At 41.8% G+C, this 22,535-nt stretch overlaps 1 protein-coding gene and 1 long non-coding RNA gene across 2 annotated transcripts in view; both read left to right on the top strand.

Moving 5' to 3' along the window:
- Positions 1–12,282, top strand: part of DNAH5 (dynein axonemal heavy chain 5) — a 315,641-nt gene extending 303,359 nt beyond the window's left edge. The window contains exons 77-79 of the mRNA XM_065584236.1: positions 2,331–2,483; positions 6,092–6,323; positions 10,197–12,282. Of these exons, the coding sequence (XP_065440308.1) occupies positions 2,331–2,483; positions 6,092–6,323; positions 10,197–10,348 (537 nt within the window). The 3' untranslated portion in view covers positions 10,349–12,282. The remainder of the gene's footprint in view (positions 1–2,330; positions 2,484–6,091; positions 6,324–10,196) is intronic.
- Positions 12,283–13,288: 1,006 nt separating this feature from the next.
- Positions 13,289–22,231, top strand: LOC135981500 (uncharacterized). The gene is made up of 2 exons (XR_010598536.1): positions 13,289–13,435; positions 21,531–22,231. It is a non-coding gene; the product is annotated as an uncharacterized LOC135981500 (long non-coding RNA).
- The last annotated feature ends 304 nt before the right edge of the window (positions 22,232–22,535 follow it).

Below are 22,535 nucleotides of genomic sequence, written 5' to 3'. Positions count from 1 at the left end.
TTTATAGAAGCTGACACCCACTACATCAAAATGTAGTTAAGTTTGAGGCCACATATCAGATATTTAGGGTGAACTGCATTACAGGTATGTTGTCATCTTCCAAGAACTGAGCATCATAATCCTAGGAAATTTAGAATTAAGTCTGAATTGAAAAGAAATCCAAACATATTAAGGTATGGAAATGCGCAGATAAGGCACCCTTAATTCTTTCCTGTAGTGACCCTATGAAGGGGAAAATGTGTCTTGAAAAATCAGTTTCTGAATTCACAAACACTAAAATAGATTAATCCTAATTGTATGGGTTTTGCATAGTGCTATGGCAGGGCAGAGTTAAGGTTTCTGCTGAAAAATACACTTATGAAGAAGATCAAAGGGAGAATGAGTTTAAATTCATAAAGAAACAAAAGAAAAGAAAAGTAGCCTATACGCAGAATTTCAATGAGTTTTAACTATGGAGGGACTCTAAGGAATGGTGTTCTGTTACTGAGATTTATTGGGGTAAAAATCTGATACTGGATGCATAATTTCTTATGGCCCATTTTTACTTCAAAGTTGTCAGAAAATTCATTCTGTACCTCAAAAGTATGTGCTTTAGTCTTGGGAAACATATTTTTCATGCAGAAGAGTTTGAATCATTGCTTTAAGTTCAAAACTGAAGTCAGCATTAATGAATCACCGCCAAAGCCTCCTTAAAATATTATGTTAAAAAACTATGCTAAATGGATGTTACTGAGTGTTTGGCTTTGCCACCTCAGTAAGTGCCAGAACTAAGGTTGCCCGTGCAACCTTATTAATTCCTCATTGTGCGCATCCATCCTGGACACTGAAAGGGGCAGAGGACCTGTGGAAAAAACAGATGTGATTGTGGAATTAACTTAATGCATTATGATTCCATCTTTAATTTTCTGTGGAGTAGTCTGAGCATAAGATGGAGTAGCAGAGACTGAGTTCTAATCCCAGCCTGACGCTGGCTTCCTCTGTCAAATAACTTAGCTTCTCTTCATCTCTCTCTGCTATAGAGGTACTTGGTATAGATCTCTGAAGATGGAAAATGCTATTCAAATGCTCTGTATTATCACTGCATAAGATTTTATTGAGACAGAGCCTTTTAAAGTCTGAAAATTCAGTCTTTTAGTTCCCAAGACAATTGTCTATTCTGTAAGTGACATGAAAGCAGCTTAATGTATGAGCATATGATTTCTAGACAGGTTTATAGAAAAATGCAGTGCTTTGACATCTATGGATAAAAGGCACTAGTTAGGTATTGTTTTAAATGTGGAAAGGGGTCCAACTGAGGTTAATTGGGCACCCCTTATTGCTGGCATTTAATAACTTTTGAGTTGTTTACTTTGCAACCTAAATACTATTTGTTTTATGTAATTTCCTAAAGCCTTTTCTTAAAAAGATAAAGGCAAAAACAATTATTTTACATGCAACTACCTCCCCATCATGCATCATTAGCAGGGTTGGAAATGTGATTTAATCATTGCAACACAGACTGCTACCCTTTGAGATACTGGACTAATTGACAGCAAGCGAAGGCTGTTATCCAGAAAGGTGGTTGGGCTTCTGGCATCATGTGCTGGAACTAGAAGGTGGTCAGGGGAAACTGAGGTAGGCCTTTCCCCCTACCCTGGGAGTCGGAGGTGCTCCTGTACTTTGTGATACTCTCAGTGGAACTGCATTTTTCAAGGGCATATAACTTGGCCAAATTTGGGCAGATTTTCCTGGGGATTGCAGAAGGCACGTACCTTACATGAGGTCCACCCATCTGCCAAATTTCAAGTCCTTGCTCCGAAGAATGGGTATGTTGCTATTGTTCAAAAAGAGGTGACAGAATTTTAACATAAGTAAAAAATAAAAAAAAATCCCCTACACTAGGTCTCAGAACAGCCAATCCATTTTGACTGAAAGTTCAAAGAAAAAAATTCAGCCTGTGAGAGACATCTAGCATGGAAACGTTCGTCCCAAACAATTAGTTTGACAAAGTTATAATCAACTGAAATGGGGTCTTACAATGGGAAATGTCTGACCACCATAGCAACAGGTGGTGCTACTAATCCAGTCTATAATAATGGATATAGGGAGAAATTCTGGCCCTGCTGAAGTCAATTGGAGTTGTATCATTGTCTTTAGTAGGGCCAAAATTTCAGCCTGAGGTTGATAATTCCAAACTTAATATTTCAATAGTCTTGTAATAATATGTCTCTAATACTTTGAGATATTTTCCTTGATATGATAAATTAATTGGCATTGCTATGATTACAAAATCTTGAAAGTTCTAAACATCCCCCTCCCCTAAAAAACACCTCTTTTATACCTGTTTCTAGGGATCTTGGGCTTCCAGCACACTAGGTTTCTGGTTTACTGAACTTCTGGAAAGAAACAGTCAGTTTTACTGCTGGATATTTGAGGGCCGACCAAATTGCTTCTGGATGACAGGGTTCTTTAACCCGCAAGGATTTTTGACTGCAATGAGACAGGTGAATAGTTTTATTTTTATATTACCCTTTCAATAATATTCCCCCTTTATTATAGCTTGCATGAGAAGGCTGAGTGTGTGTGTGAGAGGGAATATTTTCTTTTGTGTGTTGAACTACTTTGCCCTCTTAGGATTAGATTCTGCCCTGGGCTACATAGGACATGTTAGAAGGGGAGCTACGGGACAGCTGAAATCCCCAGGACAAATTTTGGCTGTCTTAGCAGTCATACCTGCCATGTTACCCTTGAGTATGGTGCACTGTACTTACTACTCTGGGCCCACCCATCTTCATGCCAAGGGCTGCCTTGGAGGGTCTCTAGGAGGGAGTGGAGATCAGACATGGCAAACCCGCAGAAAAAACTGCAGAAATTGGGCTTGTTTTTGGCTTAATTGGCTTGTGAGTTACTTATTGGCTAGTGTTTGGCTTGTAGCTTGTTTGGCTTGTTGCTTGTTGTAGCTTGTTGCTTCTTCTTTTCTTTTCTTTTTTATCAGCTCCCGGCAAGGGTGGGCAAGCAGAGGCAAGGGGGGGGGGGGAGAGAGAGAGTGTGTGAACAGCAGGCCCACCATAGTCCCAGACTGCATGCTGGGGGGATCTAGTCACATAGAGTGTTGGGGTTCTTAGGGATTGGCTTGTTTTGGCCTTGTTTTGAAATTGGATTAGCTTGATTTTTGGCTTATTGTGAAAGTTAGGGTGTTTGTTTACCACGTGAAAGTTGGCAACTGTGGTGGAGATACTATGTTTTTCACTTGGGTTCTGAACAGCCCCTCTGGGGGGTGTGCAAAGGGTAGGAAATCCTTGTGCCCTTTTCTTCTTTGCACACTCTCACACAAGGGCTGACCAGAGTCTAGCCCTTGGTCTCTGTCCTCTTCAGTGCTTAGCCGATCTGAAGAGTTTCCAGAAAAAATGAAGTTAATCCTCTTTGTCACACCTGGAGTTCAGAAGTTGAAGCAGAGTAGCTTCTCTCAGTGAAGAATGTGAAACTGTCTGTATGGAAGAGATATGTGCAATCTGTGAACATGGTGGTTATTGTGTTTCTGGGTAAAGGGTTGCCTAGGAGTTAAATCAGTTTGAGCTAGCTTTGGATTGTAGGAACCTAAAAGCTACTGGTTGTAGACAGCCATACTCAGAGGAGGCATTCAATGGAATATATACCTCTTGGAATGTGGAATTAGGGTTTAGATAGTTGGGGGCAGGGGGAATCTTTAGTTGGAAACCCCAGGACCTTTTAGGCAGGGACAGTCAAACAAAAAAGTTTGAAATGCTTAAAAAGTTGAGATTTGGAGTAGAGGTAGTTCAGAGGATCTGCGGAGAAACAGACTATAACACAGATCCCTGATGCTGTGGCATCAGGGGTAAGTGGAGGCCAAACTTAGGTCAGACCATATGCATGTAGTCTTTTGTTATTTTAATCCTTGACTCTCTACTTGTAATGTTCCTTTGAATAAATAAATCATAGTTGCTTTGAATAAGCTTTGAATAATCATAGTTGCTTTGAATGACCTAAGTCACTGCCATTTCATACTGGTCATAAGCACCTAGAGAGAATTCTGTAGCAGGGTCTGAAACCAGTTGAGCTTGCAGAGGTAATACAATTCTTGCATACAGGTGATGCTGTAACCTGGTGATTCAGCCTAAAAGTGGGGTGAACAGCAGAGTTTCCACTCTTGAGAAGAGTGCAGATTTAGGCATATCACTTGCAAAGGATGCCTATGGGAGCGAATGAAAGAGAGGTCAAAAGTACAATGCACCCCTGCACTGTAACATACTTTATTGCCTTTCTCCAGATCTGAAAGCTGGTAAGTAATCACTTTCTTCAGCAAGTATCTCCCCAAATCAAACAACCAGATGACATAAAAGAGGCTTTTATTATAAGGTATGTAACAAGGGTTAAAAGCAGCCAAGCTAGGCTGATTGGGGAAGCAGCCACAGCTGTGGCCAGCTCAATCAGGGTCCAGCTGGCCCTTATAAGAGGGCTGGGGGCCAGGAGCTGAAGGAGTGTCACTATGGCTCTAGAGTGGGACGGGCTAGTGGCCTGGGAGTAGGGTACTGAACGTAGAGCAGTGCTGGGGAAGGGCAAAGGGAGCTGGGGAGCTCCAGCCTGGTAAACCCCCAGGCTGTAGGCCTTGTTGGAGGCCTACCAAGGTCCTGGGGCTACAGAGGTGCAGCCCGGGAATAGGCAGAGACAGCTGGTCCTAACCCCTTGCCAATGATGAGTGGCCTTTACAGACTGCAGTTTGCCACAATGAGGGGGATTAGATGATGACTGGCAGTAGCCACTGAGGCAAGGTGGGTGTAGAGGGTTGGGAGTTCCCCTGGGAGGGGAGACCCAGACTGTGGGTTACTGCTGGGGGCAGAACCCAGAGGAAAAGGGGCGCCAGGGTCTGGGAGGGACACGGGGGCCCTAAGGCAGGCGAGACACCTGCCTGCAGAGGGCGGTCCAGACTGAACAAGAGCTAATTCCCAGTGCCACACCGGTGATTCTCACTTCGTTACAGTATGTCAGAAAATTCTTGGAATCAGAAATGACCTTTTAAAATATACAGTGTAGATAATACACACGAACTGCACTCCTAAAGAAAAATTAAACACAAGTCAAATCTCGAGGGTTACCATGTTGCATTGTATGCCTGGTTTATGGCAGAAAGTCTCCTTCGAGCTTTATATAGTGGAGTGACACACTTCATGCCCCAGAAAGAACAGAGTTCTCCAATAACAGAACTGCATGTAGTTCCAGAGAGTACATAACCATGTTGATTTAGGACTTTTTTACTCAATGATTATGTGTTAATTTAATGTTCCCACTCTTCCAGGAAGCAGTCGCTCTTAACGTTCACACTCAGATAAGCCAGTTAGCCAGATCATTGACTGGATGTTTTATTTCTTTCCTCTTAAGTCATAGTACTTACATTAATGAGCTATAATGTTACAAATATAAAATTGAAAATCACATATACAGATAAATCAGTTCAGACCTCTTTTTAATAATATATCATCCAGGAAAGATTTCCTGGCACTCCCAGGAAAAATCAGCCTAAATAGTCACCTATTTTTCATATGCTGTCCTGACCTTTAAGATAAGCTACCTTTCCCAGACCTGAGGAAGAGCTCTGTGTAAGGTTGAAAGCTTGTCTCTTTCACCAGCAGAATTTGTTCCAATAAAAGCTATTACCTCCCGCACCTTGTCTTTCTAATATCCTCTGACCGATACAGCTACAACATTGCAAACCGACCTTTAAAAGGCAGACTTGTTTAACTCTGGTACCTTTTTAGTGCATTTTTCATTATTTATTTATCTGGAAGGGAAAATGAATCTAAAAATGACTTGTCTCAAAAGTGAATTTTTTTTGGAGGGAGAAGGGTGGTTGGCAATAAAATACTTAATTTGCTATGAAATGAACACCCTGCTGCTCGGCTAGAGGGAAATAATGCTGCTTTAATCATAGAGAGTACTGCAAAAAAGGTAAATGTTTGCTTTTATGATGATTTAAAGTAATTACTTTTGTGATAATGCAAGATTAAGGATGGCCCTGTATGCACTGAAATCATTGTCCTAAATCATAGACACTCTTCATAATTTTACCCATAGTCTTCATTGTTGCTTTGAATAGGAAATAACTCGAGCCAACAAAGGGTGGGCACTTGATAGTGTAGCACTGTGCAATGAAGTCACCAAGTGGATGAAGGATGACATCACAACTCCTCCTCCTGAGGGCGTCTATGTATACGGACTCTATCTAGAAGGAGCTGGTTGGGACAGAAGAAATTTAAAAATCATTGAGTCTAAGCCCAAGGTGCTCTTTGAAATGATGCCTGTCATACGGATTTATGCAGAGAACAACAGTAAGTGACTAACTTCAGGTTATGCTGTATTGATAGCAGCTTAATTTTAATTTGTTTTACATATACTTGACCAATTGTTAATGATTCTTCAGAGCATGGGGTGTTGTGATTGCCTATCCATAATGATATATATATATATAGTGCGGGCTTCTACTGGAAAACAATCAGGATTTGAAGTCGTACTTCATGAATAGTAATAAATGGTCCCTGCCTTGAAAACTGACACTCTAATTAGGTTATAAACATATGTCACAATACTGTTGTTGTTGCTGTAGTTTTGGAATATATGCAATTACAAATGATTCCTAACCTTCTTTACCTCTGCAAAACTGTAGCATTTTGTCTTCCACTTCCAATGTGCTTAACCATTATATTATGTATATGACAAAATGTATGTTTAAGACTCAGAATTCTGGTGTACCCCAGTAGTGGTGTTACAGCATAACTGTGGAAGCAGAAACCATTTATCCCCTCTCTATACAGTCTTTTGGAGTACCAAAAATACTCAAGTGCATTGTAAATGAAGTAGGAATCCTTTTTCTCATTGAATATTTGTCTGATAGTCCAAAATATCAGTGGGGCTACATGCATAACTTAGGCTTCTTTACAAGAATGAAGCCCCAACTTTGCAATAGGGCTGTTAGGGCTGACCCTAGACCAAATAGCGCCCCCAGCAAGGAGCATCTTCGGTGCCTCCCCTTCTCCATTTGTTAAACATTTGAATACCTTATTTTTTTATTGCACTTGTATTGCATTTCATGACTCTGATGCATGATTTGCATGCATGATTTATCACTGTCATATAAGACGATAAATTTGCATGCTAGAATCTGTAAATCTGTATTTATTATAAGCACCCCTCCAAAAAAGTTTCCTCTAAGCTTATAGAAATTTTTAATGTTAAGAATAACTCAAATGTACTAACATCGAGAAATTGAATTGTGCACCAATATTGGGTGGACCAGTGTTATAGTGTTACAGTAGGTGATAGCAACAAATCTTCCTGTAAATGGTATCTTTTCACTGTGACTAATGTTGGGAGTGAAGTCCATTATTACCGTGTAGTCCTTTGCTTTGTTGAGTCGCATCAATATGTTATCAAGCACCTTCCTTGCCATGAGGTCAATCAATTAGTTTTGGATTGTTTTGCTGCAGTAATGGTTCATAGTTTCTTTATGAACTACTCAACGTAGGTGCTCACGCATGACATTGTCCTATTTCCCAAGGAGCTCTACCAAACCGTAGAAATTACTGTTATATTCAGTGAACAACTTATCCAACGAGCCCCGGAAAGCCAAATTATTCTTTGCAAGGAAGAGGGTAATTGAGATCAGATGCTGAAGCATGTTCCTCCAATGTTGGATTTCTACATTAATAATGCACTGGTTTCCTGCGTCTATACATTTATTCAGCTTGAGCCTGGACTTGACCTCCATCCATTTGGAGTAGGCTGTAAAATAGCCAGATGTTGCTTTTCATGTTGCTTCAGAGCATCAACTAAGTTATGCCAGTAATTGTACCCGGAAAGGACAAGCAATGATTTGACATTCTTGTCAAATATTTTGCAACAAAAACAGAACAGTTGAGTTTGAGTAAACTAGCCGAAGACTGATTCAGTTTCTCAACATTTTCAAGCACTCTTTCGCAGTGTGACTTTGAGAAGTGTTGCTTCTATTCATTTACTAGCAATGTCATATCCTCAGTTTTGCCCAGCCTGTTCAAAATTGTACGATAAATTATCAGCACAGTTTAGGATCGCCAGCCATAAAGCAGGATCTGATGTATAGATTCGTGGTGTGCAATTTTTCTCACTGCTGTTTCTGTCATCATGAGAGGCTGATTCTTTTTTTATTGTTTCTCTCCTTTTCATGTGAGCCACATTCTTCTTTGTCATCACTCTCCTTTATGCCGCCATTCCTTCTCTTCAGGTAAATCTGCTAACTTCTGAGTAATAGGACTTCTTTCATTTATGCTTCGCTCCTCAATTTCTTCTGCACTGGGATGATCACTATTGCCTAAAGCCCAGTCTATGTTGTTCTGTTTCAGATATTTTCCTCTCAGATTTGTCCCTTGCTGCAAACTAGATTGCAATTGAGCTTTTTGGTTCCTATACTGAATTCCTGAAGGCTTCTTCGGGGGCATCTTTTATTTTCTACAGGCGAAAACACAACATTAGGGAGAGCAAAAATCTATGTTCCGCAGTGGTAGAAAGTCATCAAACATTACATGTTAAGCATGGCAAAAGAAGTAACAGTATTTCTTTTATATTGTTGCGTAGATAGGGGTTTGATGTCTCATTAAATACGCCCTTTATTAGTAACTAATTACACTCTTCAAGTCTTAAAACACAAGTAAAGTTTCACAATTACACAATAAAACAAAGTTCACAATATTGCAGCTTGGCTCTCACTTCACTTCACTTCATTCTTAAATCTCACTGACTGACTGGTGACACTGCACCCCTTATATACCCACGAGGGCATGGCTGACAACATCCTAGGAGGTTCAAGGAAAATGTAGTTTCCAGAAAGTTTAACAATGTTCTTGGGAACCACTGTGTTATACCTAGGTGTTGATTGTATGCATAAATGCCACAACACTGATGTTCTGTGGAGGGGATTTGCTTGAGCAAACAGAAGCCAAGTGAGAGGATGGAAAGAGCTGGTGGAGGTGGGATGACATTTGGGGCCACCAAAGAGGAAAAGACGTGTCAGTCTGCACTCTATTCTAACGAGCTGGAGAACAGAAGTCGAGGCCATTCTGCTTTGTGGAACTGAATTTTTAATGTTTGCAAATAAAGTAGGTAGTAGGAAATCAAATCCCACAGAAAACAGCTGAAAAGATATGGAATCATTTAGCTGTTAGAGACAGTCTGCTTACAGGCTATGTTTCCTGTGCTTTGCTATCAGAATTCCATGTTCGTTGCTTATCTTCTCTGACAGTACGTGGCGTGCCCTTTTTGTGTATGTCATTTGCTTAACCAAGGGTAACATTCTAAATGCCTATAATATGCAGTCTATCAGTATTTTCAGTATAAATTACTATTTGCAGGAGTTTACTTACAACCTAGCCATAAAAATTGTTTCAAACTGATTGACACACAAGATCTCAGCCTGGTAACAATTTAACACTAAATTGAATGAATCTGTTTAGCACAGTTTGAACTCTACAGATGTTTGGGAAGAAAGAAATAGAAGTCTTATTATCATAAACTGTATTACTTACAAAAACCAATTTGATAGACAAATAAGGCTCTGATCCTGCAAGCTGAAAATCATTATTATATTAAAAAGCAAATTAAAAACCAGCCGAGATACTGAATTACAAACACTTGTATATTAATCAAGCCTGGAATATTTTGTCCCAGTTTTACAGTGAAGAATATCGGTTGACAATGCATACTTCTGCAGCATGTAAATAATTGTACTGGACTGAAAAAAGTATTTCAAAATAGATGAATAGATTTTAATAAGGTAATTTTCACATCTTGATGTGTCAGCATGAAACATTCAAAAATAGGAAAGTAGAGTGGAAGGGTGAAACTGCCAGCATCCTAGTCACTGCATGGGGCTCATTTAAACTTCTTACTCTGTCAAAGTACTGTAGTTTAATACTAAATCCCAAACTTACAAGAGCTGCACACGGTACTGTATGTGATCTGTTTTGCAAGTAGTAGCAAAAAAGTGAGCAGTGTGTTGTTAACTGAACTTCCTTTGCTTTTGTTGAGAAGAGCTATCGGTTACTGAACTTTGACTCGATGTATTTATATTTCTGTTTCAGTTGTGCTCTGCTTTCTCACATCCTATCTGTTCAGCCTCATTTCCCAGGGCATCTTTTCATGTGTGTTTTTTTTCTCCCCCTCCATTTTCCTAGCTTCAAAAGATCCTCGTCTGTACTCGTGTCCAATCTACAAAAAACCACATCGAACAGACCTGAATTATGTTGCTGCTGTGGACCTTAAAACCATCCAACCTCCAGAGCATTGGATACTGCGTGGTGTAGCACTTCTTTGTGATGTCAAGTAATGTTAAATCAATTTTCACTTTTTCCCCCCAGTGTTTCTCACCAGGATTTTAAGAGGGTTTTTTTCTGCACATAATTTTAACATGAACACTAATGAGGTAATGAGCTTGATGATGGATCACAGATTTTTCTTTTTGGTAGTTGTGCTCCCCCTTTATTCCACTCCTGCTTTATCTATTAGAAGTTAGTGGGCTAAAGACATGTACTAGAAGATAAGTCTCTTGGGCCTGGATGGCTCAACTGACTGACTATACCCACTCCTATTCACCTCTCAGGGCTTGTTTTCACTAGAAAATTGGGTCATTTGAACAAATGCTGTATTAAACACAACATAGCCATGAGTGTAAATGGGCTAGCTGTCCTTAGCATTGTCAGCTGGTCATGGCTAATGCTGTTGTTCCAGCAGTGCTTATCTGCAACCAGATTACAATTTTAAGCACACAAATCCTGTCAATGCTGACAGCTAGGGTGTGTTAAATGTTGTGTTAGTTAGCACAACTCCTCAATATCGTATTCCAGGTTGACTCAGTTTTCTAGTGAGAACCAGTCTGAATCCGGCCCTAGGTCAGTGGTAAATGCAAAGTGGTATGCAGTCCGATCGCTGCTTGGGGTTTGTGTGAAATGAGTTTGTAGTGTCAGTCCAATTCCTACTTGGACAGAGGTGCACATCACAGAGGCCATCACCCTAACAAATATGAGTCTCATGGAAGTCTCAGCACAGAGGGTAAAAATGGAATGGGCATTCACTTTTTTAGCACCTAGAGGTAGGGAGGCTGTTAGTTCAGTGTGGGAAGCTAGCATTTCCTCCTTATGCCTTAATTAACATAGCACTTTGCTGTCATTCTGCCTCACTAATGCACTAAATTCATTTAAAAATTCTGTTTACCAGAAAAGTCTTATTTTCTATTCTGAGAATTGTGGGCCATGAGTATTTGGAGTATTCTCATAAAACAAGAGTAAATTAATAGGCAGCAGGTTTAAAACAAACAATAGGAAGTATTTCTTCACACAATGCACAGTCAACCTGTGGAACTGTTTGCCCGAGGGTGTTGTGAAGGCCAAGACTATAACAGGGTTCAAAAAAGAACTAGATAAATTCATGGAGGATAGGTCCATCAATGGCTATTAGCCAGGATGGGCAGGGATGGCGTTCCTAGCCTCTGTTTGCCAGAAGCTGAGAATGAGCGACAGGGGATGGATCACTTGATGATGAACTGTTCTGTTCATTCCCTCTGGGGCACCTGGCATTGGCCATTGTCGGAAGACAGGATACTGGGCTAGATAGAGCTTTGATCTGACCCAGTATGGCTGTTCTTATGTTGGAGGGAAACCTTTATGCAGGGTACCAACATTAAGACCACCATTGTTATCTTTGCTTTGCTCTCATTTTGCAGTATTTTGCTTTCATGTCCCCTCCTTTTCTATCTTCCTTCCTTTTTTTCTGTCTGTCTTACTGCAGCCTTGTTGACTTTTCATCTACCATAGAAACATTCCACACTGGGAGCTGGCTGCAGAGAGAAATGTAGGCAGTACTAGTCAGTTGCACTGGGACTTCACATATAAAGTGCCTTTGTTTTTCAGCACAGAGCTATTGGATCTTTGCTATTGAGGCTGGTCGGTTGTCTCATGGTAGTCTGCAATACATCAAAGTCACAGGTGGCAGACTACTGCTTCAGTAGTGGCAGGAGCTCTAATACATAACAGGATGGGCCAACAATGCACAGTGGATCTGCCTTACATAAATGCTTTGGGGGGAAAAGCAGGTTTTCATTTCAACACAAGGAAGCATTTGGTGGAGGTTTGATTCTATTTTTGTTTCAGTAGATACATAATTTGATCTTATATAAAAATGTAAAAAAAATGCAACTCTTGTTCATCGATGATCTAAGGACAACCTTTCACAGTATTACAAAACAAGTATTAAAAACCTATTTCAGAATGGCTGTACTTGGTGTTTTAATGGGGAAGGGATAGTTGTAACATTTCATTTCTATAATACAATCACACTGTTTAATTTCAAAAATGTACATTTATTAATTTACTACTATCTTAAATGTTAGTCGATAATCAATAACTTGGAGGAACCTGAATGTATTTCATTTTTTGTAATATTTCATGGTGTAGTGGAATCTCTACGGGCAAGGCTGCTAGAGATCTCTAATACTGTCACACTGTGTATTAATATGGCTGTGTGTAGATTGTATCTGCAACACCCTCAGCTATAAGAAGATAAAAGGATTAATATTGCCCTGCTGCAGTATTAGTACATGTAAGTATGATTCTGAACCCCTCAATCCTAAATCCTTCAATTTATGTAAACACTTGTACTGGCCAGAGCATAGTTAATGGAAATGCTTACAAACCTGGCAATTTCTGGCTGTTTTATTTAACATTGTAGGCATCATGAAACTTAAGAACTCACAGTTATGCAAACAAGAAGCATGAAGTTGGTCTGCCTTGGAATTCCTGGGGTGGGTGGTGATGTAGCTTTCATTTTTTGACTACTAGAGAATCTAACTCAGTTTTCAATATCATGTTTTTCCTCTTTCCTATCACCTTTGCTGCTTCTTTTCAAGCTCTACCTCTTTGCACTTTGTCTCCTTCTAGTCAATACCCTCCTCTCCTCATTCTTTATCCCTTTCCCCCATCTTCCTCTTGTTCTGATTTACTCCTTTGCTGTCTTCTCCCCACCTTAATTATGCTTGGTTTTGCTGTACATTTTTTTTTTTTGCTGCATGCCATATACACAATCTATAATAACAGCTACGTTAGTGTTCAGTATCAACAGTGTATATAGACAAAGGAAAAACAGAAAATGAGTATTCTAAAGTGATTTGAAATTGTTGAGGTGAATATGGCTTGTGAAGCATGCAAATAGGTAATGTAAGACTTCTATGGCCTTTCCTTATACATTGAATAATTACTCATATATCCAAACACAGGGAAATGAGTTTAAGGAGCATTAACCAGCACCTCAAAAGCCAGCAGAGGAAGGGAGAGAGGAGGGAAAGGGAAGAAGGGCTGCTTCCAGCTTTTAACTAATTTCTATGGCCAGCCTTGGGTTCCGCAGTGTTGGCCGCAGAATCGCGGTAAGCTATGTGCATTGGGTAAGGGTTTATTGCACGAGCAATATGCTTATAAATCTGTTTTAACAGTTAGCTTTAATTATGTTCCCCTGTGCTGTGCTTTAAATAAAACAATCTTTCTGGGCTTGATATACCTCTCACGCTGATGTAAATCAGGAGCAACTGCATGGTAGTCAATGGACTTGTTTAACTCAGGGAATCCGCCCCTCCATTTCCTAGAATTTTGCATGTTTAACATGTAACTTTTGAGACTTTTCTGTCACCGTCTTTTCCTGCAAGCTTCTAATCTGAGGAGGTGGAGAGTAATTAAATGCATAATTCTGCTTAATGCCCCAATTTTGCCTGGAGATTCTTTAGTGCATGTGGGGAGGATGTCAACTGGAAGCAGAAGATTGTTTCCAGAACAAGATAATGCTGTGAGCATGAAAGACTAGAGTAAGATACTGTGAATAGAGAATAGCTTTAAACTGCTGCTTGCACAGCTTTGTTGAAATTCATTTTCCAGAAATCCTTCCAGGAGATCTAGACAGATAGTCACAATGTGGGAAAAGTGAGTGGACGAGACTGTTCTCTGAGTGATGGTGCCAATTGTATTCCATTGATGGTTTACAGTTTGCCTTGTGCTTCTGTCCGAGACAATGAAGGGAGGGATGGACTGACCGCGTCTCCAATTCCTTCTCACTGTTGCATGGTCTGGGTCAGAACTTTAATTGTCCTTGTCTGTGATGCACTTTAAAATAAGATAAGGTGCATAGTTTTACCCATTTTGCCAGTTTTATTGTAGTTTTAGTACTTAGTTTAGATAGCTTTTTTTTTTTTTTTTTTTTTTGAAACTACCCCTCCACTCCACTGGACTATGCCCAGAACTCTGTGCTTCAAACTCTGCACCTCTTGCCTGTGCTCCTTGTCGGTCAGTGATGACTATGAACACTGCCTCTACCACTTGGGGGAAGCTTACATCACATCGTATTTGCCAATCCTCCCCCGCCACACACCCAAGAAGGCTCTGCTCTTTTCCTCCAGAAGAACCTCATGGAGCTTGCCATGAGACCTCATTCGGACCCAGGCTTGGGAACACGCCCTGTACATCAGCCTGACACAGCAAGGAGTGCACCTCCCACTGCCACATCCAAATTTGGAGCCAGTGGAACTACCCCAGGGACACCATGACGGGGCCTAGTCAGGAGGTAAGGAAGCGTACCCATAAGCATGGGACTAAAGCTATGGCTACACTAGAGAGCTTATAGCGGCGCAGTTGCATTGATGTAGCAGTGCCACTGTAAGCTCTCTAGTGGAGCCGCTCTAAGCGGATGGGAGAGAGCTCTCCCATTGACTTAATCCAGCCCCAGTGAGTGGCAGCAGCGATGACAGCGGGAGAAGCTCTCCTACCGACATAGCACTGTCCACACTGGTGCTTAGGTCGATGTAACTTATGTAGCTCATGGGGTACAACATAAGGTATATCGACAGAAGTGGTATTATAGACATAGCTTAAGTCTTCCTCCAAGCCAGACCACAGCACTGGTACCGATACCTGAAAAAAAGAGTGCTTCTTACATTGGGGAGATCCGGCACCATAGCTGGGCCTCAGGACATGTCCAGCAAGGCGACCTGGAGTCACCCCGTCCATCATCCCTCCACTTCTTGAGAAATCATATCTCCATCACGATATGCCTACGGTACGTGACCCCTCACTATCTGCACCGGTACTCTACATCCTTCCACTAGCTCCGACAGTATTGCCATTGGAACTAGAGTCTGCCTTCTCCTCCTCCAACAAATCGCAACTGGGAGAAGAAAGATCATGTCATATCATCCCTATATGCCTTCATGGAGACTGTCATGTCCGTGGCAGCATCTATCACATCAACCAGCTTGGAGTCACTGGTACCCCCATGCTGTGGGGACTACCACAACCTCCCTTGGATCCAGCCTATTAGCCATACTGGGGACTCTGATCCCAATACCCCCTCCTTGGAAGCTGCCTGATCCACAAGGGAATGCTCGCCTGCCCCCTCCTTAAGGAACCCTTCTAGCAGATGCTGTGATCTGATGGTAGAGGAGGAACCAGTTAGTCTAGTCCCAGTAGAGTTTCCAGAACCAGCAGTATTTCCCTCTTCATCTCCAGACAAAGTGGTGACTGCAGCATCCCCTTCCCCACTGGATGTCTTTAGACAATTTCAGGAACTGTTGCGGAGAGTCTTCGGAGAAATCCAGATTCCCTTAGCAGAAATTCAAGACCCCCAACATAAGCTGCTTGATATCTTCCACACCTCAGGACCGGCCAGAATTGCACTACCAATTAACAAAGCAATTCTGGAGCCCTCCAGAACATTATGGCACACCCTGGCCGTGTGCACAGCTACCCAATAGAGTCCGAAAAGCATTATTACATTCCTGCTAAGGGGTCTGAGTTCCTCTTTTGTCACCCTCCTCCCGACTCCGTAATCATCCAGGCTGCGACTGAGCAAGCCAAACAACAACAACTTTGATACACACCATCTGATAAAGAGGGCAAGTGTCTGGACCTTTTGGTGTGAAAGGTATTCTCCTTATCTAGCCTACAAGTCAGGATTGTGAACTATCAAGTATTACAAGCCAAGTATGACTTCCTAAATTACAGTAAATTAGAGGATTTTACTTATAGCCTGCCATAACACGATCAGGCTCATTTTCAGGCACTCATTGAGGAAGGGAAACTGATGGCCAGAACGGCCCTCCAATTGGCAGTGGATGAAGCAGATACCTCCTCCAGGGTCCTGGCTATGGCCATAGTTATGCTTAGGGAGTCTTGGCTCAATTCTTCTGGGTTCCCTAGGGAGGTACAGAACACAGTTGAAGACCTCCCTTTTGATGAATTCCCATCTCTTTAATCAAAAGACAGATGAATCACTGCTTACCCTCAAAGATTCCAGGGCCACTCTTCACTCACATCTACACTCCACCCCGAAGCGCAAATTCCACCACCAACCTTCCACTCAGTGCTATTGGTTTCCTGAATTCTACCATCAGATCTTACGAGCCTCTGAGGAAACATCAAAAGACACAGAGATCTCACACCTTTGCAGGCTTCAATGTCGCAGCTACAACCACCAGCTAAGAGGTATTTCTGATGCAATCCCAAGAGCCAGCAACCACTATGCCAACAACCTCATGATCCTCCCACCCCCTTTGGGGGTCATTTATCATTCTTTTCCCATGCTTGAGTGCGATAACAATGGACAAATGGGTGTTGAACATCATCCACCATGGCTATACAATCAAGTTTATCACGCTACCTTCTCCAAGACTGCCTTCCCTGTCAGGGATCACTCTCATGACCGCATTCTTGCCCAATAGGTGAACTCCTTATTACAATGAGGAATGGTAGAATGCATCCCTCTGGAATATCAGGGAATGGGGTTTTACTCAACTTACTTCCTGATATCTTAGAAGAAATCCTCGATCTCCAGCAGCTCAACTGCTTCATCCAGAAACTCCAGTTTTGTATGGTTATGCTAGCAGTGATTATCTCTTTCTTAGAGAAAGGCATGTGGTTTATGAATCTCGATACGAAGGACTCATTTTAACATCAATATCCATCTAGCCCACAGATGTTTCCTGAGATTCACAGTGGACACTCATCATTTCCAGTACAGAGTGCTCCCCTTCAGGATAGCCACCATTCCCAGAGTCTTCACCAAGTTTTTTCCATTGCAACGGCCTATGTTAAACATTATGGTATCCTCATATTTCCATATCTTGATGACTGGCTTCTAGCCTCGCGGTCCTGGCAAGAAGCCCACACATCCCACACATCAACCTCTATGTTAACCTTCTTTCATCCTTTGGAGTCAGCATCAATGTCGAGAAATTGATTCTAGACTCCACACAGTCTCTGAACTTCATATGGGCTACAGTAAGTTCAGTCACAGCGCGATCCTACTTGCCAGCAAACAGGTTCCAGGCGATGATCAACATCATAACCCATATCATGAACAATCCATATGTACTAGCCAGGACTTGCCTGTCCCTTTTAGCCCACATGGCATATGGCATACGTGACCCTCTTCACACGTCTCCACCTTCACTGCCTTCTGACAAGGCTCCAGTCCGTTTACTCACTAAACTGCCACTCCATGAATTCCATGCTGACAGTTCCTGCTGTGGTACTATCATCCCTCCAGTGGTGGACAGAGCCACGTTGCATTTGTGTGAGAGTTCCCTTTCTTCCCTAGACAAGATTATTATCACCAACTTATCTCTGGTTGGCTGGGGAATGCATCTTGACGACCACATGGTTCAAGGAACATGGACTCCCAGGGAATCTAGGATGCACCCTGGAGCTCAGTCGTGAGGAGAGCATGACAATCCTTCCTTCCTTTCATCCGCTCCCATAATGGCCCCTGTGTGCTGCTACCCCCAGGCACTTCCCCCGCAGCTTCCTATTGGCTGCAGGGGCACTTGGGGCGGGACACAGACCCACCCCGCCCAGGGGCCGCAGGGAGGGGCCAGCAGCCATGTGGAGCAAGCAGGCAGGAAGCCACTCAAATCCGCTGCACTGCTGATGGTGAGTGGGCACCCCAGGCTGTTTGAAATGGCCCAGGGGACACGGGGGGGGGGGGGGTGGGCGTGCCTGGGGGCAGAAGGTGGGGCTGAGGGAGAGACCAGTGCTGGAGCCAGGCCTGTGGTGCCCGGGAACCAGGAATATTCCTGGTGCCTGGGAACCAGGGGCCCATAGAACTTGCCACACACAGCTGGGCCTACCTCCTCCTACAGGAGCACAAGCTCACTTCACTGGGGGCCAGGCTTCAACCTCGGTCTCCCTTCAGAATATGCTGCTCACTGACCTGTACGCACCGCTACACTGCACTACGCCTTTGTACAGGACTACTCCATCATCATCCTCAGACCCTCCTCTGACTTAGGTACTGCTTGTTAGTCACCGTCATTGGAATACAATAGGGACCACCACTCAGAAGAAGAGGTTACCTACCTGTAACTGGAGTTTCTTCGAGATGTGTGGTCCCTATCTGTATTCCCCACTCCCCGCCGTCCTTTCCCTCTGCTATGGATCTGCCGGATTCGCAGTGGAGAAGGAACTGCAGATGTAGTCGGTCCGCCCTGCCCTTTATTACTTTGGATGGAAGCACGAGGTGAACGAGGGCGCAGGCACAGACCAACGGATACTACTTTCAAATTCTCCATTTCCAGGTGCATGGTCCATATGCATAAACCATCAGTGGAATACAGATAGCGACCACACATCTCAAAGAACCTCCAGTTACAGGTAAGTGACCGCCTCTTTTGCTGGAAAAGGGGAAATAATAGTGGCAGTTGATCACCTAATGAGGCTTTGGATCCTGTTCTGAGTAGCTGTGTACCTGAAGGCTTAGTATTCTGTGCAACAAAATTATTTGCTCCAATCCTGTGGTCTGGCACACTGCTAGCATGGAGCCTATGGTGGGAAGAACAGTGTGGCTTTACACTACCTTTGCTCTTGCTGATCCTGGGGGTGGGTAAGAGGCACAACTTAAAGTGGCGTCAGGTCTAAGCTGAACTACTCTGGCCAGGGGTCTCTGCTGTGCAGCAGATCTCCTGCCATGTCACTTCCCTCAACCACACTCCTAACATATTCCCAATGCTGGAAACGGTGGAAAATGGGGGTGCGTGGGTACAAATGTCAAATGTGCAGTTCTTTGGGATCTTTAGATGCCATGCAAGTTAGCTACATAGCACTGTAAAACTGGGATGTGTTGAAACAGTGGCAACCTTAGTTATCCCTAGCTCAGATTTCAGGCAACGCTGAGTTGTCCAGGAAGGGGTTCATACTGCACTGTCAAACTTGGCTGCCCATTTGGTGGGACTCAGGATTATTTGTATGAGCATATACAGTCAGGTATAGCAGATTGAGGACCACTCCTCTACTTTTATCCTCTGCATCTAGTGATTTCCAACTGAACATCAGTTTTGTTCATTTTTTTATTTAAAGCCTCTGCAGCCAAATGAATTTCGCTGTGAACCTTGAATGGCCTTGATGTTGGTTTGTAGTAGCCTTCTGTAATTATAGTATTAAAATTCTTCAGTTCGTTTCCTAACCTGCAGTTGACAGTATTTGGTTGTCATGTGTAGCCTCAGACAGACCGGCCTAGTAAATGAAACACTCGGAATAGTTGAAGAGATTTCCCCAGTCACAGGTATGATACCCTTTCCAAACATGGCTCAGTACAGTGAGGCCTAGGGGCACTTGTCAGAGAGGAAAAAGAGAACTTTTGTAAAGAAAAGCCTATATTCTGACAGAGATTGAAAATCTCTTCTACTTCTGACACCCTTTTTCCAATTTGCTGCTGAGCTTCAGGTCACACAGAGTTGTGATGTTCACACTTAAAACTTCCTCACTTGCTGAATGTGCCTAAAGACAAGGGCAAACACTTGACTACAGTGTTGGGTGGCCGGAACCATTCCCCCCCCCATTTTTAAAGCTGATAAAGTATAATTTCATTGGGCACCTGATGTCTAGTTAACAGCAATATTTGAATTTGATGATGCATCCTAGTTTTCTTCCAGTGTTTGTGAGCACTCGTATTGAGGTTGTATTAATATGACTGCATTTTCAGTCATCTTCACTTGCTTAAAACATTTTAGCAGACCTCTGAAATGAGGAGAAACTACGCTTCAAGGCATGTTACTTGTTAACGACTTTAAATATTTTAACTAAAAACTGAGCAAGGACATCAGGATTTGTCCTAGAGCTAAAACAAAACTCCAAACATTACTGTATTCTGCTTTCTCAAAATAGCGTATTCCCATGAATATGAATGGGAGTCAGGTCGATAACTTACATTATGAAAATGTAGGCCATATACCATGGCTTAGGTTCTGATTAAGCAAAGCAGTTAAGTAGTAAGTGCTTAATGTCCAGTGCTTCCTGAATTGGAACTTTGACTTTAACAAAGTCAAAAAATCTTGTGCTTGCATTCAAGCAACATGCAAGTAGTTATCGTTTAATTTCTCTATCTACTCTGAGCTTTCATTTAAATACAAGCATTTTAACAAAATAGAAAAAAGGCTGTTAGTGAAGAAATAAATAATTTAGGTAACTATAGCCCTTTACAATGGTGATATCAGTGAAATCAGGTGATGCATGTTTAAGTGTATTTAGGATTAAATAATTTTTATTAACTCTTCAGTTTTGAGAAGTATTGATCTTTATGAAGACAGATGCGCCCACTGATTAAATAATGAAACTTAAGTGCTGATGCCTTTGACAGATAACTTTAAAAATGTGTTGAGAATTCCAAAATTCCCACACAAACACATTCACTCTCCAGAAATGTAATGATTAATCAGAAACAAGTTTGTTGTTTAATACTAAATACTTTAAATTAATATTCATCTGAACTTAGAGTCGGAGTCTGGGACATAAGCCACCCAGCTAGCATGATGGCAACATGCTGTGAAGGCAGCTCCTTTAACACCTCACGATGCAGGGGAGCTCAATCTATAACACTCACTGAAGAAGTAGCGCTGATGAGCTCTGGAGGGAGCTACGTCCAGCCCTCTCCATTAGAGAGAGACTTGCCATGGCACATGGCCTTGGAATGGAAGTGGGAGGGTGGGGTGGATAACTAGGGGAAGAGCCTTGGGTTATCTACAGGGTCTTAGAGGTTTCTGGTTAATAGAAGTGGTAGAATTAAACCTAAAATGTACTCTGTCATCTGAGGGATGCTACCCATTTGACAGTTTAGAGGTGCATTCCTTGCTGTAAATATTCCTGAGGGGGAGATGAAGGGGAGAGAAGACTTACAAATGTTGACGACCTAAAGCTTCCACCCCCCTTCTTTTTAGTTTAAAAGAGAAGCATTTTCCTGGGGTTGTTTCATCTCAGCCATTCAGACTGGAGCTCATTTGAATGTCAGTTTCAAAGCAGAGCTGCAGCTCCTGCTGTTTCCCTCAGCAGGACTCTCAATAAGCATAATAAGCATGGGTAATATTTTTTCCATTTAGAGTTAATATTTGAAGCAGTTATTCACACCTTAATTTATCAATGATAGCATTATTCCTGTTGTGATCACTCAACTGAAGTAGATGTCTCAATTTCTATTTTTATTATCTGAAGGTACTATATATCCGGCTTTGGCAAGGACATTGAAAATAAACAGATGTTTGACTGCAGTTGAAAAAAATTATTGCATCTTTAAAGTTTCCATTAAAGGACAAAAGCATTTGCACAGAAAAAAAGTTAGAGAACTACAGTTTGGGAAAAAGCTTCACACACATGGTTAAGTCAAGTTTAACATGAGTTGGTGGCTGTTAATTTTAAATAAATCTCCAGACTATAAAATATTGTTGATAGATTCATAGTTTATCATTATATATCCACAAACACCACTGCCAAATATAAAAGCAACATATATAACTTGGAGACAAAAGATGTCCCTTTTTAAGTTAAAAAACTTAAATTGGAGTATTCCTTGCTGTACACTGGTCTCACTCTCTTGCAACACAATACCCTCCTGTCTCTGCTTTTCAGTAGTTCGCAACTATACTACTTTCCACAGATACATACTTGCTTCAGCAGTGATAGTCCATGCCACTTTGTAAAATGCACTCTGAATGTGAGGAGCTCTGCTGAACATTGTACTATTTTTCTGGTGACTTGATCAATATGTGTTTGCAATAGCAAATATGCTGACTGACTTAACCAGTTTGTTTGACTTGATGAGTGATTTGTAACCACTGTTCTTGCTAGAGGGCAGTATATGTCTGAGTGAGGCAGATCTATGATTCTTTTGCTGAATAAAGACATATTCAGAGCAACTCCTGTCTGAGTCTTCATTTGCAGCAATTTAGCATTACTTTGTTTTGAAATATGGTTTTGTTCACATATACTGATACTTATTCATTGCAACATTTTGCCCATTTTGTACTAGTGTTATCCAAATATGTCCATTGTAACTCAGAATTTTAAATGAGTCCATTCCAATGAAAGTACAAAAATTGGGCATATTAAAAGGACAATGTCTAGTTGTTCAAGCCCAAAATTTAACTGTCCTTTTCATTTCTCTGTTACATCTGTAATATGCTCACTGAAGCACAGAATAATAAACCTGAAAGTAAACTT

This window comes from Chrysemys picta, chromosome 2 (assembly GCF_011386835.1).
Source record: "Chrysemys picta bellii isolate R12L10 chromosome 2, ASM1138683v2, whole genome shotgun sequence".
NCBI lineage: Eukaryota > Metazoa > Chordata > Testudines > Emydidae > Chrysemys > Chrysemys picta.
This window is presented reverse-complemented; position numbering and strand designations above follow the sequence as displayed.